The sequence below is a fragment of the Corapipo altera genome, unplaced genomic scaffold (assembly GCF_003945725.1).
Source record: "Corapipo altera isolate COAL_440 unplaced genomic scaffold, ASM394572v1 255, whole genome shotgun sequence".
In the NCBI taxonomy this organism is placed as follows: domain Eukaryota; kingdom Metazoa; phylum Chordata; class Aves; order Passeriformes; family Pipridae; genus Corapipo; species Corapipo altera.
The window spans coordinates 4,615,441-4,632,537 of NW_020884929.1; the positions used below are offsets into that span (position 1 = coordinate 4,615,441).

Here is a 17,097-nt window from a genome sequence, read left to right on the forward strand (position 1 = left end):
CCACAGCTTCTCTGGGCAACCCGTTCCAGTGCCTCACCACCCTGACAATAAAGAATTTCTTCCTATCTCTTGGAATCAGACTGGTAACAGTGTATTTAAAGCTTTAAAATGCAGTGGCCATACTGTTTGTCATTTTATGTTTCTTCATGTAATAATGATTCTAAGTAAGTTGTGCTTTTCTATAAAATAGAAAATTTAAAACTGTCAGAAGTATTCATGTGCATTTTAGAACTTTCCAGTATGCCCATACAGCTCACTGCTTGTTTCACTACCATATGAAACTATATGAGAAAAGTTTTCATGTTTAAAAAAAACCCTGTTACCACAAAAAAAAAATTATCTTGTTTTCTGTGGGGATTCTTTTGGGGGGGGGGATTGGTTTTGCTTTGCTTAACTAACAGCTAACTTTCTTCACAGCAAGAAATTCTTTATCAGTACCCCATATCTGAAGCATCCCAAAAACTGAAAAGTGTGAGAGGAATATTTCTCACACTGTCTGACATACTGGAAAATGTTACTGGTACCGAGATTATCAGGTAAAAGTATTTGAAATGTAATGTATTGTTATTTTTATTACTTTATACATACACATACAGCAAATTGTTTTTAACTCTTTTATAACTTCATATTGTTAACAGAAGTATTTCTGGTTTAATTTTTCTAGTTCCTCCCTTTTCTTATGTGAAAAACTGGTTCAAGTTGTTTACTGGAAAGAATCTGACAAGTTGCTCATAATTGGCCTTCCTGAAGAGAAGTGAGTTTCAGAGGAAAGATTTTGTTTTCCCTTAAATTTTATTTTGTGTCCTCAAATTGTACTCTTCTAACAAAAAAGCAAGAAAGGGCTTACAATGTACTCTTTTTACTAAAACTAGTCTTTATACCTGTGATTCTTATTTTTTGATTGACTTTATTCTCATCTTTTATATATCCATTGTTGCAGTTTCTTTTTCATTTGCTCTGAAGGAATAAGATCTCAGAAATACATGTAGGTTAGAAAACAGTAATATTTTATAGGATTTTCTAAATTCAAGTACTTCGTAGAGACTGCTGTATAACATCAGTAATATTACACACTTAAGTGTTCTAGGAGGACTACTTATTCATAGTAAAGCTGTACGTTTTAATTTATTTTTTTTTAGTGTGCCACTTTCTCAGCTGAGGAACATGATTGAAGATGTTGTCAGGACCTTGACATTTATGTACGGTTCTTTGGACAGGTGAGTTCTTTCAAAAGTATTTTCTTTTCACTCACATATTTCTCATTGGTGCTCACTGAAAAAGACGAATAGTAGCACTAATTTTAATGTCTACATGGAATTTCTTTGTCTGTGCTTTTACACTTGCATAAAAAACAGAATTATGTTCTTCTTGCCTTTTGCTTTCAGTCTGAACACTAGTAAGACACTTTTTAAACAGTCTTTGTCAATTCAGGAAGTTTTGTCCTTGATTAGGTTAAATCATTCACATAATCTAAGTTGCGGTGGATGTCAGCAGCACTCTGCAAATGTTATCGTTTACGTTCAAGCACTGTCTGTAAAATATACATATGAATCAGTATTATATTTTTAATAAAGTAAACACTCTGGACTTGCAGTGTTTACACTCTGCATTTGGAAATCACCCAGAAAATTTTGAGTCTTGACCTAAATAAAATTGCCAAGATAGATTATTCATATGCTTGCATCAATTCATGCTTAACGTGTGTATGCCATAGAGAAAGAAAAAGAATAAATCTCAGTTTCCAGAAGGATGAGACTGATGTTTAAATCATATCAAGTTGCTCTAAGACATCTACTATGATACCATACTGCTTTAGTTTGTTCTTTATTTTTAGCTACTGCCTGGATATTAGCCTAGTGGGTTGTTTCATGTTAAAAATACATCCAAATGTAGCATCATGCTGCAAAGAGACTTGTGTAGCGCTGAGGGTTATATAAATAAGATGCAAGTTTCTCAATGTTATTCTAACTTGGAGTTCATGTTTGTTCAGTGCTTTTTGCCAGGTGGAAAATGTTTCTCGCCTCGATCATTTTTTCAACCTGTTCTTCCAGCGTGCACTTCAGCCTGTGAGGCTAAAGCTGAGTGCCAGTCCCAGTGCTCAGCACTGTGAGACCTGCAGTGCCTTGTTCTTGGACAGTCTCCCAGGCCTGTGCTGGCTGATGCTGCCTCGGGAGGTCAAGGTAATGTCCTTTTCACATCTCTTTGGAAAAATTTGTATATGAGAGACCAAAAAATCTTCTGCTGTTATTGTGTAATTTACCTTTGCTCATCCAAGACCATCCATTTTCCTACCAGATCCTTTATTCAGGTTTGGAGCTACACTGTCATTCCCACAGTGTGTTTAGTGGCTTTAGAGTTATCTAGGAAGAGATTATGATGACAGAGGACTTAAAACTTTATTTAAAATATATACACACACATCTCTAAGAACTAGGATATAGAGTAGGGAAAGCAGCCCGTAGTATGTAGCTTTATGTTTGATTTTGACCATTGAAATATTTTTCCAGGTAGGAAATACTACTCCAGAAGCCCATAGCTTGTAATTTGTGTATGTATGTATGGCCAGTCTTTGCGAACGAAGATTTGGGAAAGGTCTTTACCCTTCGAGCCTGCGCAGTGGATTTTTTAGGTGAGACACAGTGTGCGCTGAGCTGAGCCCACCCTTTAATCCTAAGGTTCATCTGCCGGGGCTGAGCAAGCTTGGACAGTGGCAGTGAGGTCCTCAGGACGTAGGTTTGTTTAGAGTGACCTTCTCTTGGATGGGTGGCCCTACAGGGCTGACGAGCTCCATCTGCCTGGGGGAGTTCCCTGATTGGGAATCGAACCCGGGCCGCAGCAGTGAGAGTGCTGCATCCCAACCACTAGACCAGCAGGGGTCCCTAGCTTGTAATTTAGGAGAGTTATAAATGGCTGTTGCAAAATCAAAATAAATATGCACATGTCATTTGTGTGACACATCCACGTACAGCTTTTCTGTACCTTTCCACTGTGTCTGGTTACCTCCTAATTAGAAACTAGGTTGTACATTAAGCACTAGTAAGACAAAAGGTAGATCACAGTAAATGGAATTATAGCTGTCAGTCATAAATGTCATTTTCATGGCTTTAATATCTATGATTCTGGTTTAGAATATGTTAGTCTTGTCATGGTAGATTTTGTTTTTTAATGAGTATTTGCCATGATTCAATGCAAATAAAACAGCTTGGAAGTTTTAAACTCAGAGTTTCCTTTCATTTTGGATAGACCCAAAATATTTGTAAGTTTGTAGATAACATGGTTAAGGGTAATTCTAATTATTAGACAATGATTGTAATCTGAGCCGACCATAAACTCCATTATCCAAACTTATTTCATCAGCAACAATAAGAGAAATGAACATTGTACTTGCTGAACTTCATGGAAAATTGCAAGTGTTTCTCAGAACAGCTTTGTGAAAGGACTGAGTTTGGATGTTCAAAATGACCTTTCTTCTGCAGTAGCATATTCTGTAATTTATACAGGCTTTATTTAAAGATAATATTAACTAGGACTTTCCTGGGTTTCTGATTTTTATGTTTAATAAGACCTCACTGTATAATTTTTATAAGTGTGTTTGGAGGGGAAGGGATGAAGGGGTAAGTCTTTAACTTTACAGGTTTGCTGTGATTCAGTAATAGAAATTGCCCTGAATGTTGCAGGTTGTGCATCAGTCAATGCTATTAGTTTCCAAACATATTTCTGTGGTCTTCTCTCTTTTCTCCTTTAAAGGAGAATTGTCTCCTCTTTTATCTTTAGTTGCAGACTGATAGTTATTTAGTTCTTTCTACCTTACCCTGTAGTATGTGTCCAGATACATTTTTGCTAAATATGTGCTTGAGGACAATATGTTTGCAATTATTTTAATCCAACCTCTGCTTTTATAATATGTATGAACACTGTTATATATGTTTTAGCTATAGAAGTGCATATTTTTGGAGTGTCTCAGAAGAGATTAGGTTTTTTCCTCCATGCTTTTTTCTTCTCTCTCAAGTGTCTATAGAAAGACTCTCCTGCACTTTGTTCTATAGTTCCGCTTCCAGGTTGTTTCTTTCTTGAAAAAGAGTTAAGTTTTAAAGGGATTTAGACAACAGCGTCATTTATATTTGTGATACAGACATCACTTTCCGAAGTTGTCTGAGATCATTCATATTTTCCAGAAAAAATGTTATTGTTGCAGAACGTGACATTTCCAGTTAACATTTTGGTGAAGATATTTATATCCTATAAGGAATATAAAACTAAAAATGTCATTTCTTTGGGCAGAAAGCCATTTAAATTTTGACTGGGGAAAAGCTGAGAGACTGGTTAATTTTTGACTACCAGCAGCCCCGCTGACATTGCTTTGTTTGAAAACTGGCTGTTTCAATTAGAGGCAGCCTATTAATACAGCCCAAGAAGTTTGTAATTACGGGGTTTAGGTTCTTTTCATTAAGTACTACCTTTATGTCAGGGGTTTCAGTGCCTAGTACTATGTTTCTTGAAGTACTCTTAATAAAATTTACATTAACCAGCAGCTTTTGTAGTTACAGAAATTAGGACACCTAAAGCAGTTTTAGTAGAACAAAGATAATGTGTGAGAAAGTTTTGGTAATTTCCATAGAGACAAAAAAACTAAATCCATTGTGTAAAAGATTTTTCTGATAACTCAGTTGGATGCAATAGTGTGCCAGATTTGAGATTTGTCTCTAGACATCTAAAGCACCTTTGTGCCAAACACTATGTTCAGCAGGCACACAAGGAGGGAGATTGTACAGTTTCAAAGAGCAGGGGGATAGATAGCATTTAAGAAGAATTTTCCTTTAATCTGAGGGCTCAAGATGTTCTTGATATTTGATGTTACTATTGAAAAGTACATGCAAATTTTTATCCACTTACTTTGTTACTTCTAATCTGAGACCAGCAAGACAGCAACCTATGCTATTATGAGAAATTAATGTGTTGGAAATGTCTATTAAGAAGTACTGTTTAAATATTTCAGATGGAAATTGACACGGCACTGAGTGATCTGGAAGCAGCTGACTTCGCAGAGCTGGTAAACATCTTATTTTTGTTTGCATTGCACACTATCTCTTTGCCTTGGTGTCATATTCAGCACTAATTTCAAACTCATCTACTTTTTCTCATCAAGTGGGGCTCAAAGCAAAGGAATATTGTATTATTCTTTAAAGATAGATCCATTTACCCATTCTATTTATCCTGAATTTCTCTCCATGGTTAATATTACAACATATTATAATCCTATAGGATTAATCACTGAAAATCCATGATTTAATGTAACTTAAGTCCGTGGGATGTTGTCTCGTTTTGGAGGGGCAGAGACCTTGGACAGAAGTCTCCTTCCTCCAATTCAATACCCCTGCTTCTCTCCAATAGAAATTGAGAGTGAGAGATCAAACACGCCCGGATGTAAGTGAAAAAATAACTCTTTATCGAGAAGAATGCTGTACAATACTGATAAAACTGGGATAAGCTAGCCAGAAAAATTTCCAAGCTCCTGCCCATTGGACCAAAACAAGATGGCATCCGGCCTCCCCCCACCTGGTAAAGCCTGTCAGGAGTGGTTTGGAGGGTCAGTGCTGGAGTGAGGCTGCAGTGCCGGCACAGGCAGTTGGAGCAGAGCTGTGGACCTCTCAGACAACTGGAAGGACCCACAAGACACCTTCTGGGTCCAGTGATGAGACCTGGTTGCTGCAACCCTGCTGATGGCTGTAGTCCTGATCCACTGAGGAGGTAGTAGAGGCCCAGGTGGTAGAAGTCCCATGGAGTGAGGGAAGAAGACCTTGGTCTGCTGAGTGAAGTCCGAATGTGGTCTTTTATTGGGCTCAGGGTAGGTGAGAACACTTCTGGTACCTCCCTAGGGGCAGGGAGTTCTTCCCTGGATGATTAACACTGGATCATGGGACATTTCAAGAGTCTTTGACACCTTCTAAGCACATGTGGATTCATTATGGCCATCAGCAGAGATTAATATCTTAAAACCATCTGTGTGTGTGTGTGTGTGTGTGTGTGTGTGTGTGTGTGTGTGAATTGTCCTGATGCCTCCCCATGGGGAGTTATCGAAGATGAGTCATTTGTGTAAGGACAAAGAGACAATACTCAGCTCGTTGCCTGAGGTGGCAGGTGTGCTTGTCCTCTGAGTCATCAGCCTTCCAGTCTTTTCACACTGGTGGATACATTCTTCCTCTAGGATAACAGAGTACCACCCTTATCTTAAGTCCCTCCCCACAGCCTAAATTAGTAGGCATATTTGGAGAAAAGAGAAAAGGTGGATACCAGAGTCTTTGTGTAACCCAGGACAGATGTTTACAAAAGCACTTTAATTTTAACACAGCTGATTGTTGTTACATTTCTTCTTTGTGTATAGAGTTGTCTCTTTCCCAAGCAATTGTGAATAAACCTGAAAACACCTGTGGAGCAATGAGAACTTAAATTTTCCAGTTTACAGAAAATAATTACAAATTATGCTTATTTTTAGTACTGTTAAAGGAGACTGTAGTAATTTACTTAAGTAACTCTTGCTGTGCGAGGTGTAAACATATTGAAATTTCAGCTTTACTTTGTCATGAAAAAGCTCTCTTAAACTCATGTTTCAGAACAGTTACTTTAAAATTCTATTCAAGAGAATCACTGTTCTAAACAACCTGGATGAATACTTACAGAAAGCAGTGTTTGTAAGTTACAGTTTATTGCACAGAAATTGATTGCACCTACTTAATTTAAACTACAGTATATCCAGCTAAACAGAGTGTTACTAATCAGAGACCACTGGGCATTAAAAGATCAATGAATGGGTATATTTTAGGGAAAATGTCAAGTACTGGAAAAAAATGCTTTGACTTGAAAGTTTTACTCTACGAGGGCCCCTGGTGTCAATAGTTACACTGCAGGTACTTTGCTGTTAAGAACTGTGAAAGTGAGCAAATCCTAACAAAAATTGTTAATGGACAAATAACTATTAAATAGGAAACTTGTTATTTTCAGCTGGAATTTTTTGAGAAAATTTTAATGATATGAAAATTAATAATGGAGGCTAAAAATTTGGTATTTCCCTTTACTGCTCAGTATTAATTGCTATACTAGTAATAAGAGGTGGTCAGATATGAAAACATTAAGTAATATATTGATTACAATTTACCGGAAGTAGTTCACTTGCATTTGGTAAATAAAATAAAAATTCTGAATTAAAAACGATACAATTATTTTTTTCTCCACAGTCTGAAGATTTTTATGACATGAGAAGATTATATATGATTTTGGGCTCTTGTCTCTTCTACAAGGTAATATTAATGATTATTAATGATTAAGACCTAAAGATTAGCAAAAAAAAACCAAATCTTATTTATTCCTGGAATTACCCTTTCAGAACCTCACAAATATGAAATAATTGTATGATTGCTTTAAACATGTATTTCTAGTACCAGAACTCAAACACCATAACAGAAAAAAATTGTGAAAGGAAATTATATGTACTGTATGATCATAAGAACAAAATACATCTTTGAAACTGGAGTTTTTTGGTGTGTGATCAGAGGATTAGAGAGAGTGAGTAATAAAGCAATAAGAATCAATTCAAGTGAGACTGTAGGATATTCTAATAGGAATTTTTTTGTTCACTGCAATTTTTTATCAGCAGGCGATCTATCTTTAGTCCATCTTTAAATGCAAGACTTGAGAAATTGTATCGACAGCTTTTTTCACTTTGACCTCATTCGTAAATTTTTTTAGTAAATATAGATGGTGTAATCAACAGTATAAAGAGGCAGATAAGTGCTTTTACTTAAAGAAAACTTTGGTGATTTTATCATGCAATTGTTCTTTATGTTGGTAGTGTCACAAGACTAAACTGTTCCCACAAATGGACCTGCACAGTATCTACCATGGTAGCACTTGAGCTGTAAAGCTCTTAGTGCTAAAACCACTGCTGTACTATGTATCTTCTTTGGAAATTTCATTAATTCCAGTGAGAGCTCACTAATTTTGGAGAGAGAATTAAATGAGAACTCAAGCAACTTAACGCTGTAGATATTTTCAAGCTGTTAAAGCCACGCATTTCCCAACTCACCTTTGATAACTTGCATATATGCTGATGGTTTATTTGTGTATATTTCAGTATTTTGAGTCTTTAGATGTGGTGCAAAAGCTCAGTGCTATCTGTTGTACAACTGTATACCAAGATGACAGTCTATGGGCAGATAGCTTAAGATGACAGTGCATGTGGAGCAGGGATACCTCTACATAGAAAGTACTCTGAAGTGATATATGGTGGTGTTGTATTTCTTACTGAATACACTTCCTTTTCTGTGTTTACTTAAGGGTTACTTGATTGGTAATCACTTGCCAAAGGAAGATCTTATTGATATAGGTTTATATTGTCGGCACTACTGTCTGTTAGCCTTGGCAGCAGAACGGAGAATCGGTCAGTTGGTGATGTGGCGGGAAGTGTTTCCACAGCATCATATCCAGCCATGTGAAGGTTCAAGTTTTACAGGATACAGGGAACCTGAAGCAAGATACTTCTTACTGATAGTTGGCTTGGTAAGTTAACAACTGCAGTATGCCCATTCTCTGGGTCTCTTCTTTGCCGTTGTGTCTTGCCTATTGTTCACTAAGATATATATATTACATGCATTTTCTTTGGTAATTTTACAAAATACTTATATTGTAGTTGTTTTATGGGATAGAATTTCTCAGAGAGTAACATTATTTATACATCTGCAAAACTTGCAAAGGTTAAGTATAAATTCTGATCATTTTTATGCCTTTTCAGTTCAGTTGAAAGTATTTTTACCTTCATGATCTTGTCTTTTCAGACAGCTCATTTCAGAAATGTGTCTGGTTTTGTTTTTTTAAATGTAGACTTTCTTTAAAGCAAACAGCTAATGAGTTTGTAAACAATAGCTTTTATGTTTGGGTCATTAACTTAAATAACACAATAACAGAAAGATGTCCATGGATGTGATTTGATTAGAAGAAAATAACTCCTCTGGAGGTGAGGAAGGAGTGTTGAATATAGTGCTGTATTTTACCCAAATCTCAGATAAGATATAACACAGCACATACTGTACATTAAACCAAAGGCTAATGTTGCTACCTTCATATTTGCAGAGACACTTCATGTTGTGTGTCCTACTAGAGGCAGGAGGCTGTGCATCCAAAGCTATTGGGAATCCAGGACCAGACTGTATATATGTAGATCAGGTCAAAGCAACCATACTCCAGCTGGAAGGAATAGATGCCAGCATAGAGGAAAGGCTGGATTCTCCTTCCATTCCACCTTTAGCTTGTGCTGACTGGTTCCTTCCTGCAACACGTGACAAACTGGAGAGCTTGACCACCTCGCCTATCCTAAGCAAAATACAAAACACTTGCAAACCAGCGACTACTCCAGCGAGCAGAAGATCTCTGTTTGGGGACTCTTCCTTAACAACACAGAAGCTGAGCCCTACGAGAAACAGTGGAGGACCCCAACAGGGTAACGAAGGTCCTGCAGAAGATGAAAGCACTAATCCACAACCTGTAGTGGATCAGGTCTGAGAGAATTGATAAAGTTCTGGTGGGCTTAGGGGGTGGTGTTCTTTCAATGTAAAAGAATAAATCTAAGAATCCCGGAATTCAGTAGCAAATACTTCTGTTGGCTTGGGAAGCTTTGGGTCAGCCTCAAAGCCATCATGTGGTTTTTTATTTTATCATTGCTTATAAATATTTGGGATTTTCACATGACTGAAGCAGGCACAGCTGCATTTGAATCAGCAGAAATAATTGGAGAATATCCCTGAAATAATGATGTAAACATAAGTTACCAGGACAAATTGCTGTACAATTGTCCAACTGCTTCTAACTCATTTTAGTCTAAAATAGGCTATAAAATACATTTAACTTAGTTGATACAACTGTTTCGGCCTTTTCAAAAAATGCTGCATTATTTTCTTCTAAGTTGGTCATTTGTTGGTTTGATTCTCTTTTTCCTTTAGCTGTGTTTTCTCTGTTATTTCATCTATCTGCGTGTTTTTCAGGCCACTAGAAAAAAACACACCCTGCCAAATCCATGTCATTTAGGAAATCTAAAAAAGAACCTTTCAGAGAAAGATAAAGAACTTCTTAATGCTATCAAGTAAGAAATTATTTTTTGTTAAGTAGTTCATATTTTAGGCCATACTTGGATTGTTTTTTGAATATACACAGATCACAGAAGTTCCTGCATAATTTTATTCTAACCAAAGCTTCACTATGCAAGGATTATCAGAAGTGAAGCTCTTTAATTGAGAGCTTAATTAAAGAAAAAATACAAAATAATACAATGAAACACTGTTTCTGAACAATATGTCACTGTTGTATGCATATATCTCACATCTATAAGACCTTGAAAGTTCAAATAAAAGTTCTGAGCCACACATACTTTGTACTCCTTGGTGTCTCTAGGTAGGTGTACAAAGGACAAAGTTTTTATTTTTCTTTCCATTTTTCTTTGTTGGGGCAAATTTTGAGAACACAAATGCAGTAACTAACTAGTACCATGATTTTTTGATTTGTTGTTAGTTGTTATTTTAAAATGAATATTAACAGTCCAAATCAGCAGGATTTCCTTGGTGTAGAGAAAATACCTGTTTCCATTTTGGAACTCTGTTATAGTTACCAGAAAAACAATTCTGTCGTAAGAAACAAAGTATATGTTGATAAACTAGAATTTCTGAATTCTGATTTAATTTTTTTAAGGTTGACATCTGGTGCTGAGAATACTCTCTTCCACTATCTCTCTTTGGAAACGATGCAAGGAATCTTTATTACTCCAACTCACAAAGAAGTAGCACAGCTCAGTGGCTCCATCCACCCTCAGTTAATCGAGAATTTCTATCGGTGCTGTCTTACAATTCGTTCCATTTTTCAGCAGTCCATAAGGAAAGAGGTACAGAAACTTTGCTTTTGTTTTTCTATTTACATTCTCAACTCAGTGTTTCAAGATTGTTTTCACTTAATTATTTCAATGCTTTGCTGTATTTGCATGTGTGTCGTTTTCAAAGCTTCTGATATTACTGTTATGGGCAGGTTCTCAATTTATGAGATACTCCATTCAGATCAGTCATTTTGTGTTCAGTGCGCACTTTTATTGTGCTAAAAGTCTGCTTTGCTAATTGCACAGTTGATTTTTTACTGACATGAAACAATTTTATGTACTAAGGAAAGATACAGGAAGGGTTGTCTGTTGTGAAATCTCTATGAACCTATGAGTAATTTAGACTATGCTTTATTAATTTAATCCAAAGCATGTTTAAGGAAATTCAAGACACTCAGACAAATATTACCTGTTTTGCTTATGAACTGCTAAGATGCATTTCACTTTATCTTCTACCATTTTTGAGAAATTAGGACAGTGGTGTTTTGACCATCTTTTCTAGATGTTCAGCTCCCACATCTTCAGTATTGTAGGCAATTGAAAGTTGTGGTTTCTGGGTTTGCGTATGGCAGACATAAGTTCCTTGAGATTTTTTTCCAAGAAAACCTTTTATTTCGCCTTTGAAGCAACTGATTGGAATAGGAGTTTCATTTGCAGATCCAGAGATTAACTGAACTTTTAAGGTTTATTCAAAAGCTTTGTGTAAGACATGGCTCTAAAAGCTCAACTAAACACAAAAATGTCTTTATTTTCTATAAATCTTATGCCGTCATACTGAGTAAGAGTAAGAAAATACTCTGAGCAAAGTGCTTCGGCTGTTTATTTACAAAAACTTGTCCTGCTTGGACAAGTTTATTCAATGGACTTTTACTAGCACAGTTCTTATTTAGGGAGGCACACAGAGAAAGAAAGATGAGCTTTAGCTGTTTTAACAGTTTTTTAAAGGAGCTGTATTATTTCAGATGTCTAAAATAGAGAAATAGTGTTCAGCTAGAAGGAAAAAAAAAGTCAAAAAAGGGAGCATGTGTCTAACTCCAAATTGTGTAACAATGGAAAAGCCTTTTGATGCCAGAGGAACAAAACCATGGGGAGAAGTAAGCAAGTTAGTTACATATTCTAAGCCTGGCTTTTTGATAGCAGTGTCATTCATCAGAGAGTCTTGAAGAAATCACATAGTATATTTGCTAGTGTTTTGTAAACAAGTTTCCTTCTCTACTAATGTTTCAGCAGTTGTTTTACAGAAAAAGACAAAGGCAGGCAGTGGAATTTCAGAATTTAGTAAGGCAGCTGAGGACACAGGTCTGGTAAGAGAACACGGTGTTTTGTTTGAGTGCTCTCCTGATAACTGGACTGACCAGAAGAAACCGCCACCAACAGTGAATTACTGGGTTGTGGGGTAAGTTTAAGGACAAATTTTGTCTCCAGCTTTTGAGTGTGCCATTGTACTCTTCAAGAATAAATACTGTAGCACATCACCGAAATGCTTGAGCAGACTGACTGAGCTATCTTTACTTTGGGACTGGGAAGTTGCCCTGTGTGAAGTTCCACCTTAAACTGAGGGGAGCACTGAGCCAGTGTGAAAACAGCATGGAGCTGACAGCTTTTGCAGAGGGGAGGGAAGATATTTAAAGAGAAAAAAAAAAGCAGTTGTTTCCCACCAGGAATGTACATAAATGCAGTTTGCATGGAAAAATTAAAATTGTTAATTTAAACATTTAAAAAATGTTTATGCTACTGTCGATATCTTTAAAAATAATTATAATGCTACACAAGGTTATGCACAGATATTAACAGCTTTCCTATTTTAGCTCTTTCCCTAAAAGAGCTCATTGGATTAGTATGTGGGAATTAGTAAATTTTTGAATACTGGGGCTTGCTCCCAAGGACCTTGATTGCAGCTTGTAGCCCAGAAACCTGGATTGCTACAAACATACTAGTACCACACAAATAGATCCTGATATCCTAAAGACTTTTTTCCATGCACAGCCATGAGAAAACTGAGCAGAGAATAACTTGATTTAAAAATTAAATGCAGGAGAGACACTGAAATTTGCCAGCTGTCTTACACAGGAGCTGGTTTTAACTTCTTACTGAAACCTCAGAGTACAACAAGAATTTATCATTTGAGGAGAAAAAAACTAACAACTCTGAAGATTTTCTTCTTTTTATTCTTTTTTTTTTCCCAGGAGACTCATTTTACATCCAAAACCTCAGGAATGTTACGTCTGTTTTCATGACTCAGTCACAGAAGCTGCTGTTGAACTGGCCTTTAAACTGTCTTTTGGCTTAGCTACATAGATGAGCTTCCTGGACACTCAGCCATCCTTCATGGTGGTGTTAGTTCTTTAAAGTATTCCATATAAAGGGAAATGAACTTAATTTGGGTGCCTACCCACAGCATATCTTTGAAATGCTTTAGAAAAACATGGTATGCCATAGGTAAAACTTCTGTGGTGATTCCAATGATCTTATCAATTGAATACTTAAAAATATTTCAGAGAACCAAAGTTCCTATTTTTATATACTGTCAATTTTTTTATCCTGATCATAACTTTATTGCATGAAAACATCACATAATTTGTACAGTCACTGCTGTCAGTGCACACTATGCAATGTAAGCTGATCCTCAAAGTACTCTCTGAACATCTGGAAATTGGTGATGAAGGAAAAAAAACTTTTTCCAATTAGTTAAAATTTTGTTTCTCTAAGGGCCTTGAAAATACTGAATGTTTTCAGTAGCATTGTGTTGATCAACACAGAAAGAAATCTTTTAGAAAATTCATGGCACTTAGCCTGAAAAAACTAATGACTAATCATTTTTGCCCTTATACTTTCCTGCACATTCAAGGACTATAGTGTGGTTGATTGTTTTACTTGACTTCATGGGTTTTAACTATAAATAATACTTATATTTGTTAAAATGCAATTTTGAAGACACAAAGAAAGATGGGGGGCGGGATAGATGGTTTTAAGACTTCTGCATGGACTTGGCTTATTTTATATTCCTAATTTCTTAATAAAAATACACATTTGTTAAAAACAGTAGAGTATTCACTTTTTTTTTTTTTTACTTTACATATTTTCTCCTTTGTTTATTTAAACATAATTGTCTAGTTAGACCTTCCACAATTTACAGCTGGATATTACAAAACCTGTTAGGTTATATCCATGTAAGGCAAGAGTAGGCAAGATGTTTGCAAAATCAGAATTTTTCTACAAAATTTAGCTTATTATTAAAATATTTGTAAATACAGATCAGCTGCTCCTAAAGCTTTTTTTTACTTAAGTTTGGGTTAAAATGTAAGATTTTGGGTCTTTTTACCCCCAGCCTGCATATTTAGATCTGGTCATTTGCACATTTCATTGTGTTCCATGTCAACCGTGCACTTTTTTTTTCTGCTGTTTCTACTTGCTTTTCGTAAAATGCATGACTGAAGTTGCATTTTGAACAGGATCAAAAAGTTTAAGTGTTCAGGAAAGTAAATTCAGTTTCATAGGCATCATGACCAAATCATTAGATCTTGTTTTCACTTGAAGTTACAACTGTCAGGAGTAGTTCTAAAATAGTCAATCAAATGCTTATAAGAGCCCACTCTTATGGAGTGATTTACAGCTTGTCTTGATCACTCAACAGTTGCTTTAGTTCCAAGCAGTAGAAGTCTTAGGCCTGAAGTTTAGGCATATGATTGAAGATTTTGTTGATCAGCTTTCTCCAGAAGTTATTGTTCTTAGCACATAAGCAACAGTATTTCACTTTGAGACATACAACACTGAGTTATATAAGTAACGTGTTAGATTTGTTCCCCGTCTGTAAATTCCGTGATGTGAGATGTAACTCATGTTTGAAAAATGAAAATATATAATTGTATGGATGACATCTGAACAGCACCTCTGAAAAGTCTAAAATACATGAGGTTTCGATATTAGATTTCGTAGTAGATGGAAGGAGGAACATATAGAAAACCAAGCAGTCATTGCTGCACTGCTTTTAGCAGAAGTGTGCACAGAAGTGTGTATATGTATTTTCCTGATGTTTGTCTCGTTTCAGCCTTTTAAAAGCAAGGCTATATGGTTTGAGTGCTAAAAAGAGGATATTTAAATGCTTTAGAAAGGGAGCAACTAACATCTAGATCCTTGTGTTCAGTCAGACAAGGTTACTCTGCTGCCAGTTACTGGGTTAAACTGGGTTTGACTCAGCTGGATCAAACACACAAGTGAGTCACTGCCAAAGAAACACTGTATATATGTAGATGTGTGTGGAGGTGGGACTCCTTCAGTACCCATCAGCTATTTAGCTTGGCTTGCTCCTTCACAAGAAACCTTCCTTTAAACAGAACTGAGGGCATCCGAGGATAGTACAATTCCTTTTCTCAAAGCCGTGTAGTAGCACTGCCTCCTCAGCTTTAGACTTTTATCTTAGTGTCCAGAGGAACCCTTTCTTTAATTTAGAAGAATAATATAATTTAAAAAGTGCTGCCAAGTTTCTGATACCTCTGTAAACCGTTTGGCGTTGCTTTCATGTGGACTGTGAGCACCACCTGTGTGCAGGAAAGCAACTTCTACACATTCTTGTGAAATACTCTGCTGTCCTGCAGTTTGCATAAGTATCCCTAGACTTACAAATGTATGAAGAAGGAAGTTGAAAATCTAAGCTATTTCTCACTGTTACTGATATTTCACTTGCAGTTTGATATTGTGCTAACACCAAATTCATACACTGAATGCATGTCAGAATAAATCCAGATTGCCAAAACCAAATGGTTGAAAAAGAAAGGACCTTAAAAGGAAGGTTTGGGGCCATTGTTACAGCTCATACCAAATAGAAGAGATATACTACAATATTCTTGGTGTAGTGTAATCTTTGAAAATTTTAAAGGTTTTGGTTACTTTTAAGATCCATTTCTTTCTCTGTAGGATTTTTGGTGTTGGTGATTTATTAAATGTTACACAATATTTCCAAACACATGCTTTAAACTTTGCTTTTAAGGACAAATGCAAACAGATTTTCATGTCCAAAGTGGATAAAGAAAAACAGGTAAATAATCTTTTGCGTATTAGTTGTGTTTAATAAACAAACTGCACCTGGTCAAGAGCTGTGCAGTTCTTTCCCTCAGCATGGGTTGATAATTAGTAGTGTTATATTGATACGGTTTTCTAATGAGCTTATTTTCTAACAAGGAAGGGTCAGCATGGCTTACTGTGTAGTGTAAGTAATAAAAGTAATAAAATCTGGCTTTTGCTTTTTAATGACTTTGTGAGGTGCACGTAAATGTTCTTTCATTTGGTTGGATTCTTGAAAGACACAGGTCTGCACCCATGTAATTCATTACAAAAAATCATGGTCTTGGAATATGAAATGTTCATATTGGCATTTGGCAAATTACATAAAATCCATTCATATCAGCAGAATGGAAAAAAGTTCTTCATATCTAATTGCTTTAATATGAAAATAGATGGAAAATCTGCTTTATTTGTCTCTGTCTTAGGATTTCTCTGGTTAGGTTTTGATAATTTAAACAAAAATCCAGCATTCTGTGCTTTTTCTTGTTGACTGTTCTTTACTATAATGCCAGAAACTTTTCTTGCCACAGACTTTTCTGTTAGTGCTGACCAGGAGAAATTCTGTCAATCATTAATGTTTGATTAATCTCCTTGTATCACATGCAAATTCTTAAACAGTCCTTTTTCAATTACAATCATTTTGTATGTAAAGAGTTTAAGGTGGTTTTATTTCTTTCTTTCTTTACAGTGGAAAAAGTAAAACATGCATTATGTAAATAACACTGTTTATACTTCTTCAAATCTCCCGTCTCCTGGAAGTGCTTCCAGATGGCTTACATGTGTATGACTCAAATTTTAGAAACATTCCATGAATAACACTCAACACTAATTTCCTTAGAAATATAGTATTTAGCAAAGTGACATATCCACTGTTGAAGCTCAGAATCTTTGGATGCTTTTTTACATGTTTTGTTCAGGATAGGGAATGGGATACAACAGCTACAGTGTTGTTGTTACTGAACCAGCAAATCAAAACTGATTTGGAGTACATCCACATGGTCTGCATTTACTACACACGCTGTACCTGTGATGTAGTTTAAGTAAACACAGGTATTATTCTACTGGGATTAGCTTTTACAAGTGGAAATTTGGCAATACCCTAGTATAGAAATTATTCCATGTTTCTT

General features: G+C 36.0%; 1 protein-coding gene across 3 annotated transcripts in view; it reads left to right on the top strand.

Moving 5' to 3' along the window:
- The window catches only part of INTU (inturned planar cell polarity protein), a 42,436-nt gene extending 28,912 nt beyond the window's left edge, over positions 1–13,524 (top strand). For all 3 annotated transcript variants that reach the window (XM_027658923.1, XM_027658922.1, XM_027658924.1), the window contains exons 5-16: positions 418–536; positions 665–754; positions 1,140–1,217; positions 1,991–2,180; positions 4,997–5,050; positions 7,233–7,295; positions 8,332–8,553; positions 9,124–9,546; positions 10,032–10,129; positions 10,732–10,921; positions 12,151–12,305; positions 13,096–13,524. In XM_027658923.1, the coding sequence (XP_027514724.1) occupies positions 418–536; positions 665–754; positions 1,140–1,217; positions 1,991–2,180; positions 4,997–5,050; positions 7,233–7,295; positions 8,332–8,553; positions 9,124–9,546; positions 10,032–10,129; positions 10,732–10,921; positions 12,151–12,305; positions 13,096–13,207 (1,794 nt within the window). In that variant the 3' untranslated portion in view covers positions 13,208–13,524. The remainder of the gene's footprint in view (positions 1–417; positions 537–664; positions 755–1,139; positions 1,218–1,990; positions 2,181–4,996; positions 5,051–7,232; positions 7,296–8,331; positions 8,554–9,123; positions 9,547–10,031; positions 10,130–10,731; positions 10,922–12,150; positions 12,306–13,095) is intronic.
- The last annotated feature ends 3,573 nt before the right edge of the window (positions 13,525–17,097 follow it).